The 17754-nt window shown below is 46.4% G+C and overlaps 2 protein-coding genes across 2 annotated transcripts in view; one reads left to right on the top strand and one right to left on the bottom strand.

Annotated features, from left to right (window-relative positions):
• Nucleotides 1-54: 54 nt before the first annotated feature.
• On the bottom strand, nucleotides 55-7550 carry GCHFR (GTP cyclohydrolase I feedback regulator; the record flags this gene model as incomplete). The annotated part of the gene is made up of 3 exons (XM_079537258.1): nucleotides 55-178; nucleotides 4049-4143; nucleotides 7515-7550. 3 exons carry the CDS (start codon nucleotides 7548-7550, stop codon nucleotides 55-57), a joined length of 255 nt encoding a protein of 84 aa, XP_079393384.1.
• Nucleotides 7551-12086: 4536 nt separating this feature from the next.
• The window catches only part of RMDN3 (regulator of microtubule dynamics 3), a gene marked incomplete at its 5' end in the record, with an annotated part of 30972 nt that continues 25304 nt past the window's right edge, over nucleotides 12087-17754 (top strand). Inside the window, 3 exons of the mRNA XM_079536876.1 lie at nucleotides 12087-12303; nucleotides 14876-15071; nucleotides 16239-16385. Coding sequence (XP_079393002.1) covers nucleotides 12087-12303; nucleotides 14876-15071; nucleotides 16239-16385 — 560 coding nt within the window. The remainder of the gene's footprint in view (nucleotides 12304-14875; nucleotides 15072-16238; nucleotides 16386-17754) is intronic.

Below are 17754 nucleotides of genomic sequence, written 5' to 3' on the forward strand. Positions count from 1 at the left end.
GAGATGATCCCTTCAGCAGGGCCTTGCTGAGGTGGAATGCAGAAATCTTCTTTGCTATTCCTTGTGGAGGCACCACACCAGCGTCTGGCCCACACCCGTCATGCTCACCACCCGGTAACCACAGGTCTCCAGCTTGTTCAGGACTATCCGTGGTGCATCATTCACATAGTACTCCCAGCTGCAAGTGGGAAAAAGAGGAAAGCAGGGATGAAAAAGGATACAAAAATTTCCTTGTGGAACTGGGTCTGCCTCGCTAATTAACTGGTACAAAACACTGCATGGGCACATCTGGCATATTGCCTGTGTGATGCAACACCTTGGTTAACCAGATGGGGAAGACCAAAATCCACAGCTTCCAAACCAAGGAGAAAGCTGCTCAGAATGGAATTTGATCTTAAATTGGAGTGTGGTTTGGGGTCTGGTTATCCAAAGCCACATGCTGCTTACTTAGCTGAGCTTAAACCACAGCTACGGGAATCATATCTCAGAATTCATGGAAAAAGAGAATGGTCTCTGCAAAGCAGGGAAAAAATGTATGACAGCAGATTTGCAGTGTTGTAACAGCAAGATCTTTTTTTCTTTGTTGTTCCCGTGTTCCTGCAGCTTGCAGGCCTGGTAACTCCCTGTTATCAGACCCTGTTTGCTGTTGCTTTCAGCAGACCTCAATTTACATGGCTGGACTGTTCTGGAAGCTTTTTACAGAACAACTAATCTGTTTTAAAGGTGTAAAATACCAATGTTCTGCTTTGCTCTTACCATAAAGAATAGCACAACACAGGCATAAAACTATTTGAATTAGGTTAGGAAGTGGCAGAACTGAAATGGCAAGTCTGTCCTTTAATGCTGGATTTGGCAGCCTTTCTGTTCCTTTAACACAGTTGTTTGGGCTGCAGTATTTATTCAAGCAGATGGGATAAGTTTCATAATTGTGTAACTCTTAGATGACTCACCGTGCCTGATAAGCTGATAATGACGGGCTGCGGGATGGTTGATGATCTCGGTTGGGCATCCTAACAAAGACTACCCTGACTTTCGTGCTAATAATAAAAAAAGACCCAAAAGCATTTCCAAAGTTGCTAACATTGCAAAACGTTTATAGTGGTGAGCATTTTTAAAGCATAAAATGTCACTCAGATGTGAAGGTATTTTTCCAGCTTCTCAAGACAGAGTATGCAATAATTATAGATGTGATATAAAGATAATATCTATTATTATAGTGTCTTTGAACTTAATGCTTTCTCTAAGAGGCCTGCCACCTCCAGATTTACATGTTGGAGATGGTAAATATTATTGCCATTATGCAGAGGAAGTAGCTGAGGCAGGGGTTGTTATTTGTAGGAACCTAAACTGGAGTGACTGAGCTGAAAGCAGAAGGCAAGCTAAGTGGCCTAGGGCCTTAAATACAGCTCCACACTGAGCAAAACAAAACATCTTGCATGATGTCTATTAAGTGTGCCACCCTCTTCACAAGCGAGCAGTCTGAATCAGGATGGGGACATTTGTAAAGTCTTTCAGCCTGAAGCCAGTAGGGGACAGAGGTCAGCCTAGAGAGGAGAGGAATTCTTCACGTGCCCATTGTACACGAGCCTTTGGCTCCCAGGTATGCCAAAGGTAGGTGAGTGAGCACATGCTGTGTGTGGGAGTGGGGCTACAGCAAGAGCATCCTAATGCAGTGACTTTTAGTCTGATTTTAGATGGTTTGCTATTTAAAAGTAGCAGCATTGATTGATAGCCTTTATTATGACAGGAGGTGGAGGGGACATTGTCCAGCATCTACTCAGAATCCCATTTTGCAGTAGCCCAGGGTTGGCTTTGCAACCCAAATGTCCAAGCGTTCTGCCCCTGCACATTAAATAAGGGATGGAGATAAGGGATGGAGGATGCGTGCTGGCAATTGATGGTGCTTAATGATGTGCCATTTGCACAGCTGCTTAACAGGATCCTTTATTAGAGGCAATTACGTGTTTTATGTATATTACAGTGCTACAACAGATCCATACTGCCTAGACTCTTTCAGGCTCCCTCAGAGCTCCTTAGGTCGTGTTTAAGGCTTTGGATCTCAAGATGCTGTGGAAAGGGTGAGATTTGTGTCATCATGTGGCAGTGGGACAGAAAACCCTGCTCAACCATGGTGCTCTCCTCCCCAGCAGGGTTTTTTGGCAGAAGGTGAATGGAACTTGCCTTGCTGGCATACCACTGTGCCTCTCAGGGTGTCAGTATTGCAGCCACATTGTTTCCTCCACCCTGTGTTGCTCAAGAGCAAACAGGGAAGACATGCTTGAAAATGTCTATCAGGCCACAAGCAGGCACAAGTAGAAATAGAAGGATCCCCCAAGGAAGCAAAATCTGCCACTCTACTTCCTTATTACCCTGTAATGGCCTTAAAAGGACTTTCAGGCTAGACATTAGGAAAAATTTCTTCTCAGAAGAAGCGGGGATGTATTAAATGGGTTGCTCAGGGTAGCGGTGGAGTCACCATCTCTGGAAGTGTTCCAGAACCATGGAGATGTGGCACTGAAAGACGTGGTCAGTGGGCATGCTGGGGATGGTTTGGGGTTGTACTTCATCATCTCAGAGGTCTTTTCCAACCTTAATGATTCTATAATTCTATGAACTCCTCCCTGGCTGCTTGGGCATGCAGCATGGAGGCATTCCACCTTCCTTCCATTTTTGTTCCACTCAAATCCTGGAGATTCACCCCTATCAGAGCCAGCAGAACTTCATCCTCCTTGAAGCCTCTCCTGGTTTTCTCCTCAGGTCTCTTCTCCCATTGCATAACTCCCAGGCTCAGCTCCAAAGGCAGCAGCACGAAGCTGGCACTGCTGCCAATTTCTGTGCCACCCACGGGCTTGGGAATAGCAGTGCAGAGATGGCTCTGCAAACCCACCTGAGCCCTGCTGATGGAAAGGAGTAATGGAAGAGGCCAAGTTCCTGCCAAAGCAGATGGCCCAAGTTTGCATTTTGGAGAGTTTCTTGAAAATCAGGGTACTTCCATTTTTCCTGTTCTTTGAACTCCTAAGTTTTGTAAAGCAATGGAGGAACTGGGTCTCGATGCCTGCCAGTCCAGTGCTGAGGACATGGGTCTTTCCAGCTCCACTGATGGAAGTCTGAATATGCTGGGACCAAGGAAACGCCTGGTTTTCCTCCCACTCCTCCTCTGCGCTGCCTCATGAGTGGGCAAGCATGAGCAGAAATCCAACTGCTGCCCTCTGCTTTAACTTGATTTGCATTTAGGTGTTTTGTTTTGCTGTGTGTTTTTGTTGTTGTTGGTGGTGGTTTTTTTTTTTTTTTTTTTTTTTTTTTTTTTGTTATTATTATTTGAATCTTAGAGAAAAACAAGAAGTCAAGATACCAAATGGGGGGAGGGGTTGGGATGTGTGCCAAGATGTAAAGAACAGGTTGGCAGCATTTCTAAGCTGCACCCTTGGTTTCAAACTCAGCGTAGGCAGGTAGAGACACAGCATCAGATGTGTTGGAAATACACAGCCTAATGGGCTGGGAACACAAAGCAGCTCAAAGCCCAAGGGAAGGCTTCAGGGAGGGATACTGAGGGGAGAAAGGGAGAAAGCTCAATCTGGGATGGGTTGGAACAGGCTGTGGGAGAGTACCTAATGTGGATTGGCACTAAACCTGGCCAGAGCCAGGCTGAGAGGAGAAGGATGGGCACCATTTGCTTCTGAGCACCTTGGGGCTGGAAGTGATACCAAAACAGAAAACGTGTGTCATTGAGGATGGGATAAAGGCAGATTGTTATGCAAAAAAGTTAAAATGCCTGCTGCATCTGTTTTATTTCAGCCTGGCTAGATAGCACCCAAAAGCGTCCCAAGAATGCGAGATGTGAGGATGAGAAAGGGTTATGGTTAGAAAATAACAGAAAACTGCTTGAAATATTAGGAAAATATCCTTGGCTGAGCACTGACAGGTGGGGGCAAGGACAGGCACATGCCCCTCCAGCAGCAAACCAGTCCTGGGTTTAGAAGTAGGTGTGCCAGGGAGTGAAGCTTTAGGGAAAACAGGGAGGGGGGAGAGATTGAAACATTGCACTTACAAGTGGTTCCCGAGCATGTTCCTCTTTCTGGCCCCCAAGAACTGCATCAGGTTGGGATCCGAGTGCTCATCTCCCACCATGGTGGGGCCAACCTCCTGCAGAAAAGCAGCAATGCATGGTGAGCATGGTAGTACAATTAACTGGGAAGAGAAGGGTGTCCTGAGAAGAACGAGGTTTCTTCTGCCACCATTAATGGGATCGGCGTGAGTTCCTCAACTTGTAGAAGCCTGGATATGTCCCAGGACAAAGCTACCTGTGCGTCTCAGGTGAGGACCCTGGTGGCTTTGCTCTGGAGGGCCACCTGCTGGCTGAGCACACGGTGGCTGTGTGTCATTCAGTCTGTAGGACAGCTGTGAGGTGGCACTCACAGCCTCGTTGCGACAAACCAGCAAACCTCAATGCTTGGCCATGAAATGATAGGACCACTTAGGTCTTGTCCTGGCAGAGGACAGCTTTGGGAAGGGCTCTACTAGCAAGAAAGAATGAAGGAATAATTAAGGTTGGAGAAGACTCTGAGATTGTAGAGTTCAACCATCAACACATCACCGTGCCGAGTAGCCCATGTTCCCCAGAGCCACATTCGTGTAAAAAGGAGATGCCATGGGTTGGTTTGGACAGACTGGCACCTATGGGACAAGAAAGGACTGTCACATTGGAGCGACAGGAGGCAGTTGGAGATGTGAGTCATCTTCCCAAGACAGCCATCAGAAAGACTTCCCACATGTCATACAGAGAGGACAGGGACATTTTCACAGCAGTGTTATTTTCTGAGATATTCTGAGTCTGAATAACTTTCAGAACTAAGGAGCAGGGCACAGCAGACATGTATAGCTCCCATGAGACCTCTGTAATGACCACACTAGGGGTGCCAACACTCTTCGTACTCCAATTTCTTACCCTTGCAAGCTCTTTTTTTGTGGCTCCTCATATTAAAATCAATTAAAAGCTCTTTTTTTTTCCTCAAAAAAAAAAAAAAAAAAAAAAAAAAAAAGCCTTTAATTGATTTTGATGTGAGGAGCCACTTCTCCCTTTTCATTCTCCTCCATTCTACACATGAAAAATTTGCAAGTCAAAACCTGTTGTAGAAAGCGTGCCCTATCCATTGGCATTGCCATCAACAAACTCACATTAATGATCATTTCATTTATAATATGCAAAGGGCTGGAGAGTCTGACAGCAGAGAAATTGTGTTTGGCTTGAAAAGCTGAAGAAATGTGGTTTGGGGAAGGCTGAAAAGCAGAGATGGAAGAGCCTTCCTGCAGCATCCATCCCCAACCCAGCAAGCTGTGTGTTAACTGTGAGTCTTTACCTGACCCCTGGGAAGCACTTATGCAGTGCCACTGAGCAAACATTTCGGTAAGCCACCAAAAGCAGCAAAGCCCATCACCTCCTGTTAGGTGCCAGTATGAGCTGATTCCAGCTGTGGCTTCATGCCAGGGTTAAGGCTGTAAATGTTTGCTTTGTCCTGGTAAAGAGCAGAGTTCCTGAAGACTGCAGGGAAAAGTATTTCAGTCCATTCCATTGCATGTATTTCCCTGAAGTGCCTTAAAACATGACTACCCAATGCATTGTAGCTGTGGAAAGTCAAAGTGTTGTTTCTTCATTGAACATTGAAAAGGGCAATTGATCTAAACAATTAAGCTGTAACATATCCTTAGAAATATTTAAATAGCTGATGTGGAAAGTAAGAACACCACATACATATTAGTAACATATTTTAGAAACATAGTTACTGAATTACCTAACAAATACTTTCTCACAAAGCTGCAATAGATTTTGAACGTTCTAAACCATATGGGTATAGTATTCTGAGCTAGGAAACAGTGTAAGGTTGTTCATTAGACCAGCAGAAGCAAAATACATTTAACAAACTTTAAAGGAGTCAGGGCCTTTACACAAAGCAGAACTGTCCCACTTTGTGGGAATGTTAGGATGCCATAGGCAGGCTCCAAGATGCTCCCCTCTATCCACCTTCCGAGCTTATCTCTGTGCAAGGACAAACGAATGACCAGAACAATGACCCAGTGTGAAGGGGCACAAATGTTAGGGGGGTAATTAAACAATGGAGGCTATGCCTACGTTTATGTTGTAAAACTGACATCCAAAAAGTTATAACCAAATGTTTGTTAAGAAAGCAATTGTTAGAAGTCAATTAATCAATTAAGACATTTGTTTTTGGGCGGCAAAGATTTGTGTCTACTTGGTGTTTATACGATTAGTAAAGCATCGCGAAAGAGTGTGAACCTGCAGCACTCAGTCAATGAGGAACCAGGGGAGAAAGAGAGAAGCAGCAGGCAATAGGGGATAAAAGATGTACCACTGTTTTCTCGGGGCTCTCCTGCTTGCAGGAGGCCCGCCATTGCAATTGCGAATAAAATCTGCTTTATCAGAGAAACGGTCCTAGAAAATTATTTGGATATTTCCAACATAGCTCAGTCCATAATTATTCAATCAACTTGTAATGATGCCAGATGCCATCACAAATGGAGGCATCTCCAGGGATGTGTCTGTAGGGCCAGGCTGGAAGGGGCAGCCTGGGAGGGTTACTAGCCCATGGCATGGGCTGGGGCTGGGGGGCTTTGAGGTCCCTTCCAACCCAACCGTTCAATGGTTACATGATCTTTAAGGATTCTTTCAACCCAACCATTCTGTGATTCTATTATCTGTAAGGTCTCCTCCAACCCAACCATTGTATAATTCTATGATTTGGTGCCGCAGCATTCCAGAGCGTTTTCCTCAGTTCTCTGTTCACAGGGTCTGAGATGTAACTGTAACGAGGCATCTTTGCACCTCTCATTAAACTCCTGCCAACTTGGTTTGCCATTTTCCTCATCGCACCTTCCTATTGCAAAACGGTGGTATTTGTACCTATAGCTCCCTTTGGGAAAAGAATAAACACACCTAGATATCCTTCTGCTTTTGCAGATGTGCAGCTGCAGCTGGCTGCAAGAGCTGCTCTGAGGGCTGCAGATACTGCAATCAGTAGCAAGCAGCATTTCCTTTGTGTTTTTCTATGACAATGTGGCTTTGGGTGCTACACAATGATCCTGCTACCAATAACATCTTTCCCTTTTGCTGGGGCTGTGTTTTCCAGGGGGGCTTTTCGGGGAAAAGGGAAAACCTGCAGTGAGGCCACATGGCTGGAAATTACTTTCCCTGACTTTCACAGGCTTCTGCAACAAGTTTCAAACATGATGCTGTTGGGTATTTGTAGGGGGAACCGGGTAGCACTACAGGGACCCCACAGCACAGAAAGGATAGGACGAAGGGAGGAGGGCTTGTGCACAGCGCTATTTGCTCAGCATAACTCTGGGGCACCGCACCCCACGGGGAGCCCCCTCCCCATCCCGCTGCTCGCGTCGCCCTTTGCCCTTAATGCAACCTCCCAGCCTTAAATACGACCCACAGCCCGAGCTCTAAATAGCTCCCCACAGCCCGGAAGGGTCCGGCGGCGGGGCGGACTCACCATGCGGATCTGTGTGCTGATGAGGAGGTACGGCATGATCCCACCGCTAGACCGCAGCCCCGGGGCAGTGCACGGGGAGGCTGCATCCCCTCCCATCCCGCCCCCGCTCCGCCCAAGGGAGGCGGTGGCCGCGCTGCACCCTCCCGGGGGACTAGAGCGGGGGAGGGGAGAGAGGGAGGTGTGGAGCCGGCTTTGTGAAGGATCTTGGCTCTGTTGGGCCATAGAGGGACGGGGAATGGGAAGATGTGCAGGGAGACATGGGACAGAGAGAAAAGGGAAAGGGATGGAGAGACAAACGAGGGAGGTGATAGATAGGGATATAATGGACAAGGAATGAAGGACAAGAAGATGATGGATAGGAAGGTGTTGGATAAGAAAATGATAGACAGGGAGACAAAGGACAGGGGATGAGGGGCAGAGAGATGAAGGACAAGGTGATAATGGAGACAAGGAACAGAAAGAGGAGGAATAGGGAGATGATGGGCAGGGAGAGCAAAGGACACAGATAGGAGAAAGGGGGATGGTGGACCGAGAGGTGAAGGACAGAGAGATGAAGGATAGGGAGATGATGGACAGACAAAGAGCAGAGAGAAGATGGATAGGGAGATGAAAGACAGGAGATGATAGCTCAGGGGTGATGGAGCAGAAGACAATGGGCAGGGATGTGATGGAAGGAATATGATAAACAAGGAGATGAAGGACAGGAGAGGATGGCTTGGGGGTGAGGAAGCAGGAGAAGATGGACAGAGATGTGACAGACAAGGATATGATGGACAAGTAGATGAAAGACAGGTAGATAAAGGCTGGGAGATGATAGCCTAAGAGGCACTGCGGCAGGAGACACTGAATAGTGAGAGAATGACCTGGGAAATGATGGATAAGAAGATGATGAACAGGGAGAAGGACAGGGAGAAGAAGGACAGGAGAATGACGGATGGGAGATGAAGGATAGGAGATGATATCCCAAGAGGCAATGGACCAGGAGACATTGAATAATGAGACAATGATCTGGGAGATGATGAACAGGGAGATGATAGACAAGAAGATGATGGACAGTAGACAAAGGGTAGGGAGATGAAGGACAATGAGATGATGGACAGGAAGGTAAAGAATGGGAGATGACATGATATTCCAGGAGGCAGTGGATCAGGAGACATTGGACAGAGTGACAATAAACTGGGAGATGAGGGACAGGGAGACAAAGGACTGAAAGATGATAGATAGATGATGGACAGGGAGATGATGGGCAAGGTGAACCCTGGGCCCTGCAGCTTTTAAATGTGATGGTTTAAATCCCTTCAAAATGTGAGGGGAAAAAAGTTCCTCCCATCTTGATCAGCAACTGTTAGCATGACATAATTAATCCCTAATTTCTTATTGATCTTCAGAAACAAGCAGCTCAGGGGGAAAGCAGAAGGCTGTTCCCAAGCAGCTGGGGCATGCTGTGTCCTTCCGGCCTGACCTGGGGCCCACTTCCCTGCAATGCCACAGTTACCGATTAACCCCAGTAGGGACTGAGAGGGAAAATCCACATTTCTACTCATTAGTCTAAAGAAAATGCTCCAAGACAGCCAGGTTTTGCTGTTGTTCCTGTCATGTTCGTTAGTTTTGATTTGACAAAGCAAAACAACTAATATACATTGACGTTACCATCTTCCTAAAATGTGCTTGGGATATTTCACCCCTTGGGTTACGCATCCATTCATTTAGATCACCTTCCTAAGGTCTTCCTGAATTCCCTGGTGTGAAAACAACCCAAATGTTTATTCCTAAGATTTACTCCCTAATATAAATCTGTGTTATTTTCACTTTTTTTTTTGCCCCTATCACCCAGCAACTGATACAGAAGTACTTTCCCTGCTGGTTTCACCACAGTTGTTTTTGCTTCCTATACCCAAATCCATCACCTTGTAACCTGGACCAGATGATCTCTGCTGTGAGAGCGTTCCCATCCCAAGGGAGCCCAGAGCTGAAATCCAGACCCTTGGATCTTTCATCAAATTAAAGAAAAAAATATATATCCAGGGCTCTTGTAGAGTGGCAGGCTGCCCAGCGCTCACTCTCACTGCTCAGTTTGGCTCCCGCAAGGCTCTTTTTAAAGGGAGGAGAGGAAATAAAAGAGAGGAAAAAGAAAGCAGAGCCTGCACACGACATTTTGGTATCAGAGTTCCCATTGAAAAATCAAAACCTGGGAGACAGCCCAAGTGCTTTGAGCAGCAATGGCGTGAGAACAAGCTATAAAACACCGTGCCATGTATCTCAGTGGTGCCATTCATCATCAAAAAGCAGTTATTGCCCCTTGGCATGGCTCTGAGATTTCTGCTTAAAGTTGGACATGGATAGCAAGAATTTGTGTGAAAGAAAGCAAAAGTCTTTTTGGCAAAAGGTTATCTATGGCCATAAATCCCTTATGCACAAGAGTGACACTGAAGAACATTGAAGAACTCTGTTTTTCTCCTTCTGACAGCAGTGGCTTTTTCTAATTACCACTCTTCTTTCTGCAATACCAGTCGATACCAATCAAATTTCTTGCCTCAAATAATACTGATTAATGGGATGGAGGTGTTTCCTAACAACTCAGTTCCCCTGAATTTAAGGGATGGTTCTGCTTCTGGAAGGAGAACAAACTTCTGATCAAGGAGAAATCCCAAAAATGTACTGTAAAGCTGATTGAATGATTGAATGGCATTGCTCCCCCTGTAGGTTGCTGCTGAGAATCCCCACCCTTGGGTTGGAGTAACAGAATGTGTTTAATCGATCTTCTAGCTGGAAAATAATACACTGTGCAAGTCGTTGAAGTTGTTGCTACTTTCCCTTCAGCTGTTCTGGGAAAAGGCATTTCTAGTTGTAATCTTGGTGTATGTAACCAGACAGGGAACCGTTTCACCCACAGTTCACTCACTGACTGTAGAATGGGAAAATTCAAACCCCAAACCTTGAGATGATGATTCCACCATTCACGTTATCATTAATATCTCCCTTGTCTTACACAGAGCCCATTTCCACCTAACATACTGCAATCACAACCCAAGAGTGAGCAGTTTTTGGACTCAATGATCTTTAAGGTCTTTTCCAATGTGAGTGATTCTGTGATTCTATGATTCTCGCAACAAGACCTATGAATGGTCTGCTCTGTGAAATAACCATCATCTACTCCCACCATGGTACTCACCATCTTTCCTCAGTGCTATTTTTTGCTACTTTTGTCCTTTGCTCCTCAAAGCCGACCAGAAAAGTGTGAGAGTTGAGAAATGTACATGCCTCTGTCGCTCTCCCAGAGCCCTGTGCCATACTTCAGGGCATGTTCCGAACCCCAGAGCTCTCTGGCTCATGGACTAAGTCATCTTCAAGCACCTCTGCAGGGAGGATGAGAGCCTGTGCTGCACTAAAAGGTTTGATATTCCAAGAACATTGTGCTTAATGCAAATATTGATGCATACAAAAGTGACTACATTTCTTTTTAATAGTGTCCCTAATTACTAAAGAAGTCGTTCATCCACAGCATTGGATCCTTGCAATCTGCTGTTTTTGATCCTGCTACAGATGTTGTTCATTTTATCCAGAGCCCTATCATATTCCATAACTAACAGTGTGGTTTCACCAGCGATCTATAATTCATCCCCTCCCTCCAACCCCAGCAAAAAGATTTGTGCTGAAGATGCAGAGGGCATTATTACAGCAATCTCTTTATTTCTAAAGGTTGTAATGACAATAACAAAACTGTGGTGCAGTTCAGGGGCTTGTTTGCAAGGGCTGGCAGACCAAGAGATACTACTACGGGAGCAGCTGGAGCTGTTGTGGTGATAAACCCAGAGGGGCTTATGAAAACCAAGGAGAAAATGAGATCCAATGGAGATTTCACATCTTTACAATTCTCCACCAACATACGGTTGTTATCTGCTGCATTACAGGGGTTAAAGGGAAAGAGCAAAGCAGCTCAAGCAGAAACTATTATTTCTGGGAATTATTTCCTTCAAAAAGCTTGTTTTTATTACTTTCGTTAAGGTTCAATGCAAGACAGGCAGGCATAATACAGCTGCAGAATGATGTTTCTCTGATACCATCTTTAATATCTGCAGAACCACGGATTTGTGCTGCCTTGGGTTGTACCCAATAACCAGGCAAAGAAATTCAGCTTCCTGCCTCTATGCCCACAGCCAGAGAAGTGTTGCTGTGCTTGTCACCTGAAATGTCTGCATCAATTGGAAAGGGTCGGACAGGTTGGTGGCACCAGGATTTGTTGGGTGCGAGCTGCGGCTGCAGGGATTGTGTTGGAGGTGAAGTAGCTGTGAAGTAGCTGGAGGAACTGGGGTTGCGTTGTACAGGTGCAGATCCAGATACACGTGTGGGTACAGATGTGGGTACAGCTTTACGCGTAGGCAGAAGTGCAGGTGTAGATACAGGAATAGGTGCCAGGGAAGATACATGTAGAGTTACAGCTGGAGTGCACGAGTAGCCATAGCACCGCCCCGCCACCGCGGCTCCCGGTTCTCCGTCGCTAAGTGATGTAAGTGCGCCACGTGACCACCTCAGTGACGTCATCCCCGCGCCGCTCGCGGTTCTCGGAGCTGCATGGCGCGCTCCGGGCCCAGCCGCCTGGCGCTGGGGCTGGCGTTGGGCGCGGCGGCGGCCGCGGGCCTGGGCCTCAGCCTGCTGTGGGCATTGCGGCGGCGGCGGCGCGGCTGGCGGCGGGGCGGTGGCAGCGGCCGGGAGGCGGCCCGGAGGCGGCCCGGAGGCACGGCGGGACTCGGGGACGGCGGCGCGGAGGTCGTGGGGAGTTGGAGCCAGGGTAAGGCCCGGGGCCGGGGTAGGACCGCAAGGAGGGCCCTCTGATGCCTTCCCAGAGGTACCGGCAGCCGTTCACCAGTTGAGGCTTTCTGTCAAGGCCATCTGGGTGCACCTGCTCTCCTGTCAGTGGAGGACGCCAGAGTTGTTGGGTACCTCATGCCACGTGCAGTATGGCAGGAAAGCGATAAGCCACCGCGATATCGAAAAGATGCTTTTGTAGCATGAACGGGTTCAAACGCTCTTCACAAAAACCTTGGGAACAGTGACAAGGCTTTAAGATATGAGACATTCAAGGCAAAGTGCTCTCCTATGAGCAACTTCTGTTTATTTATTTTATTTTCAGTCTAGGCTCCTGAATTCTGCATGTCAACAAAGTGAAACACCTGCTTGTACCCACTCTCTCAGATCATCAGGTGCAACTGTCAGCCCATCGCCACCATGCCCCTAGAAGGAATTATAGAATCATTAGGGTTGAAAAAGAGCTGTAGGTCATCTAGTCCAACCAATCAGTCCGTCACCACCATGCCCATTAAACCACGCTCAAGCCCAGGGAAATTACATCTTTTCATGACTCTACTGCTGGGACATGACACCAGGCTGGGAGGTGGTGTCGATCTGCCTGAGGGTAGGGCAGCCCTTCAGAGGGATTTAGACAGGCTGGACCGCTGGGCTGAGGTGAATGGGATGAGGTTCAACAAGGCCAAGTGTCGGGTCCTGCACTTTGGCCACAACAACCCCATGCAGCGTTATAGGCTTGGGGATGAGTGGCTGGATGATTGTGGAGAAGAGAAGGACCTGGGGGTGTTGGTTGATGCTCAGCTGAACATGAGCCGACAGTGTGCCCAGGTGGCCAAGAGGGCCAACGGCATCCTGGCCTGCATTAGAAATGGTGTGGCCAGCAGGAGCAGGGAGGTGATCATCCCCCTGTACTCAGCACTGGTGAGGCCGCACCTCAAGTGTTGTGTTCAGTTTTGGCTCCTCACTACAGGAAAGATGTTGAGATCCTGGAGCGTGTCCAGAGAAGGGCAACGAAACTGGTGAGGGGTCTGGAGCACAAGTCTTATGAGGAGCGGCTGAGGGAGCTGGGATTGTTCAGTCTGGAGAAGAGGAGGTCTCAGGGGAGACCTCACTGCACTCTACGACCTCCTGAAGGGAGGTTGTGGTGAAGAGGGATTTGGCCTCTTCTCCCAGGCATCGAGTAGGACACGGGGTAATGGCCACAAGTTGTATTAGAGGAGGTTTAGATTAGACATAAGAAAAACTTTTTCTCTCAGAGAGTGGTCAGGCACTGGAATGGCCTGCCCAGGGAGGCGGTGGAGTCGCCAACCCTGGCAGTGTTCAAGAGGTGTCTGGATGAGGAGCTGTGAGATATGGTTTAGTGCTAGTGGTGGCAATAGTGATGAAGAGACGGTTGGACTAGATGATCGTGTAGTTTGTTTCCAACCTTGTGATTCTATGATTCTTAAAGTCCAGTATCTCTTAAAACAGATGTATGTAGAATAGAAACGGAACTTATTTTGCAGTAAGATGTTCTTAAAAAGAAGCAATTTGCTCAACGGCCATGGTCTTTGTGGTATTCAATATGGATTTTGTAGTTTTTTTAAGTGTTTCACAAGGGGATGTCTGCAGAAGTGTCACTGAAAGAACTCATAGAATCATGGAATCACTTGAGTTGGAAAGAACCTTTAAAGATCATTTAATCCAACTGTCCTGCAATGAACAGGGGCGCCTTCAGCCTCGATCAGGGTGCTCAGGGCCCTGTCTAGCCTGACCTTGAATTTTCTAGGAGTGAACTCTATTTACTCTGTTAGCATTGTGGAAGTGTTTAGTGTGACTGCATGCTGATGTCAGGATGGAGTGGTAAACCAGTGCAGGAACCAAAAGCACCAGGCCAGGTCAGGGGGCAGTACTCAAGATTAAACTTTATGCCCTCTGTTTTCTGAAGACAAAATTGAACTGACATTTCCTGTGAGAAACCCTTTCCCATTTCCCTGTACTCAGCACTGGTGAGGCCACACCTTGAGTATTGTGTTCAGTTTTGGGTCCCTCTCTACAAGACAGACATTGAGACCCTGGAGCGTGTCCAGAGAAGGGCAACAAATCTGGTGAGGGGTCTGGAGCACAAGTCTTATGAGGAGCAGCTGAGGGAGCTGGGATTGTTCAGTCTGGAGAGAGGAGGTCTCAGGGGAGACCTCACTGCACTCTACAACTTCCTGAAGGGAGGTTGTGATGAGGAGGGGTTTGGCCTCTTCTCCCAGGCAACAAACAGGACCCGAGGAAATGGCCACAAGTTGTACCAGAGGAGGTTTAGAATAGACATCATGAAGAAGTTTTTCTCTCAGAGAGTGGTCAGGCACTGGAATGGCTGCCCAGGGAGGCGGTGGAGTCACCGTCCCTGGCAGCGTTCAAGAGGCGTCTGGATGAGGAGCTATGAGATATGGTTTAGTGGCTTGTGGTGGCAATAGTAATGGGAGGACAGTTGGACTAGATGATCTTGTTTGTAGGTCCTTTCCAACCTTGTGATTGTATGATTTTCATCTGATAACCTTTTTTTCTGTCTTGTTTTCTCAAAGGTCTAACCAGAAAGCCAGTTCCTTTAGGGGCAGGAGATTGTGCTGTGTATACACCTCTGTTAACACATGGTGAGCAGGTGGATGTGCTGGACCGCCTGGATTTTGTGCTGACAAACATCTTGGAGCTGAGGAGGGAAGTAGAGGAACTACGAAACAGCCTGCAGAACCTTGCTGCAGATATTGTGGGTGAAGTCAGGTTAGCGTCTGCCCTTCTTGTTTTGTCATCTTTTGTCTGCTGTTCTGTGTTTTGTGTTCTACAGCACAGGGAAACATCTTGAACAGTTGGGTGTCTGTTAAATGGAAAAAGTGAAAAAAAATGTCTCTTTAGTTTCTACTGCCGTTATATCTTGGCAGTGAGATTATGTTGAAATAAGACCAAGTGCTAGGTCCTGCTCTTTGGTGACAGCAACCTCATACATCACTACAGGCTTGGGACAGAGTCGCTGACAAAACTGCACGGAGGAGAAGGATCTGAGGGCATTAGTCAGCAGCTGGCTGACTAGTAGTGTACCTGGGTAGCTAAGAAGGCCAGTGGCATCCTGGCTTGTATCAGAAATAGTGCAGCCAGCACGAGCAGGAGGTGATGATCCTTCTGCAGTCAGCTCTGGTGAGGCTGCATCTTGAATACTGTGTTCAGTTTTGGGTCCCTCAATGCGAGGAAGACTTGGATCGTATCCAAAGATGGGCATCAGAGCCGTGAGGGGACTGGAGCACAAGTCTGATGGGGAGCAGCTGAGGGAACTGGGATTGTTTGGCCTGGAGACGAGGAGGCTCAGGGGAGACCTCATAGCTTTCTACAACTTCCTGTTGTAGAGGTTGTGGCAAGGTGGAGGTTGGCTTCTTCTCCTGGGTATCAGCAACAGGACAAGAGATGATGGCCTTGAGTTATGCCAAGGGAAGTTCAGGTTGGCTGTTAGGAAAAATCTCAGAAAAAGTGGTTGGGCATTAGAACAGGCTGCCTAGAGAAGCGATAGCATCACTCTGGGGGATTTTCAAGAAAAGTAGAGATGTGGCACTGAGTGGTATAGTGGAGTTGGGTCCTTGGTTGGACTTGATGATCTTAGTGGTCTTTTCCAACCGTAATGATTCTGTGATTCTGCAATGTGTTTCAGAATTCCTTTGTTCACTGAGGAAAGCATATGATAAAATTATCCTTCACTGTGTGGATTTCAGTGGTCAGACTTGCTTTAACTGTAGAATACAGTCTTTGCTGTATGGTAATGAGATGTTTGTATAAGCAAGAGCAAACCACTTTGTGAATTCTTTGGGGCTAGAGCAAATTGGAGAGAAACTGCTGGAGAGCAGGAGGCGGAGTAGCACAATGTCAAGTGCTCATTTGTTCTTCTTTTTGCCTTTCTTACAGGTCCCATCTGGAAGAAACACAGAGAGTAGCACGCCGAAGGCGGTTCCCGTTCCATAGAGAAAGAAGTGATTCCACAGGGTCCAGTTCAATTTATTTCACTGCTAACTCGGGAGCAACCAACACAGATGATGGAGAAAGTGAAGGCGGGTAAGGCAAACACCATGTTGATGGCAGCTTTTGTAGGTTTTGGTGTCCAAATGCTTGTTTCTGAGCAGTTTATAATGTGAAGGTGGGTTTTGTTTGTTTGTTTTTTCCTTCCAGTTGGCCTGAATTGTACCTTTGGAATATAGATCTCTCTCTCTCTCTCTCTTTATACATATATATGTATGTATATGTTTGGATTACATCCTAAAGGTGCTTGCTGAAACCTGATAAAGTTCCCTGAGTATCTGAACAACTGTACAGATCAAAACAAACACACACACAGGTGCAAAACCTCTGAAGGTTTAATACAAAATATCAGGGTTGGGAGCATCAGTCCGTCATTGGTGTATTATGGGTGATAAGGAGCTTTTGCTCTTTTTTTTTTAATTGTATGGAGTTAAATTTCCATACAATAAAAAATACATTATAAAGGATCTAGAAAACTTGAGAAAGCTAAAATATATTCATGTTAATTACAGTGTCCTTTACATAGAGTATTTCTGCTAAACTTTTTTCAGTATGGCACAGTGATCACTTATGTTGCTTAGGTTCTTTAAATACGGATGAAAACACACAAAAAAATCCAATCTAAGTGCAAACAGAGATCTGCTCCATACATATTTCATTCTTTCTGATTAAATGCTTCTGTGCCTTAATCAGATGAATTTCATAGCTTTTCAGATGTGTAAATGTTTTGTAAAACATGCAGTGCTGGCACTAACCATTTTCCCAAAGGTATGAAACATAAAATAAAGACAGAGTTTTATTACAGCACAGAGAGAAAGTCAGAATTTGGGTGTGCAGTGCTGTTTGGTAGCAGTCAAAGAAGCAGTGAGCATTAGAGAGTGACACTTCGTAGCACGTTTGTAATCAGAGCACAAAGCTGCCATTGCTGTAGCAGCCTCCTAGAATAAAGGACACAGATCTGAGGGAAAACGGGCTTTGTTGCTTCCATTAAAATACTGCGTTACTGTCTCAGTCAGTGCAATTTTAGAAGCAAGAAAGAGCTGATGAGGTCTCCTTTAGGTTATAGATGTGCTTCATTCATCTGAAGTGAGTGCTGAGTGTTCATAAAAAAAGCAGAATTTGGAGTGAGTGATTCATGGCAGTGTGACATTTAAGAAGGCTACATAACTAATTTTAAATTGACAGGGCTTGTGCTAGCTGGTTAGTAATATATGTGTTCAGTCATCAGGTTTCCAACGTGTATTTTGTAAGGCACGCTAAATAGGAGAGTGTTTTTCAACAAAAACCTGTCCTGAGTGGCACCTGACCATTAGAAATGTATAAATTATGCTAAGGGCCAAGGAGGATCCTGAGGTTTGCTTGGGCTTTCACCTTGGAGGACCTTAAGTGAAGTGTGGAGCAGGGG

Source organism: Tetrao urogallus (assembly GCF_951394365.1).
Source record: "Tetrao urogallus genome assembly, chromosome: 6".
Taxonomy (NCBI): domain Eukaryota; kingdom Metazoa; phylum Chordata; class Aves; order Galliformes; family Phasianidae; genus Tetrao; species Tetrao urogallus.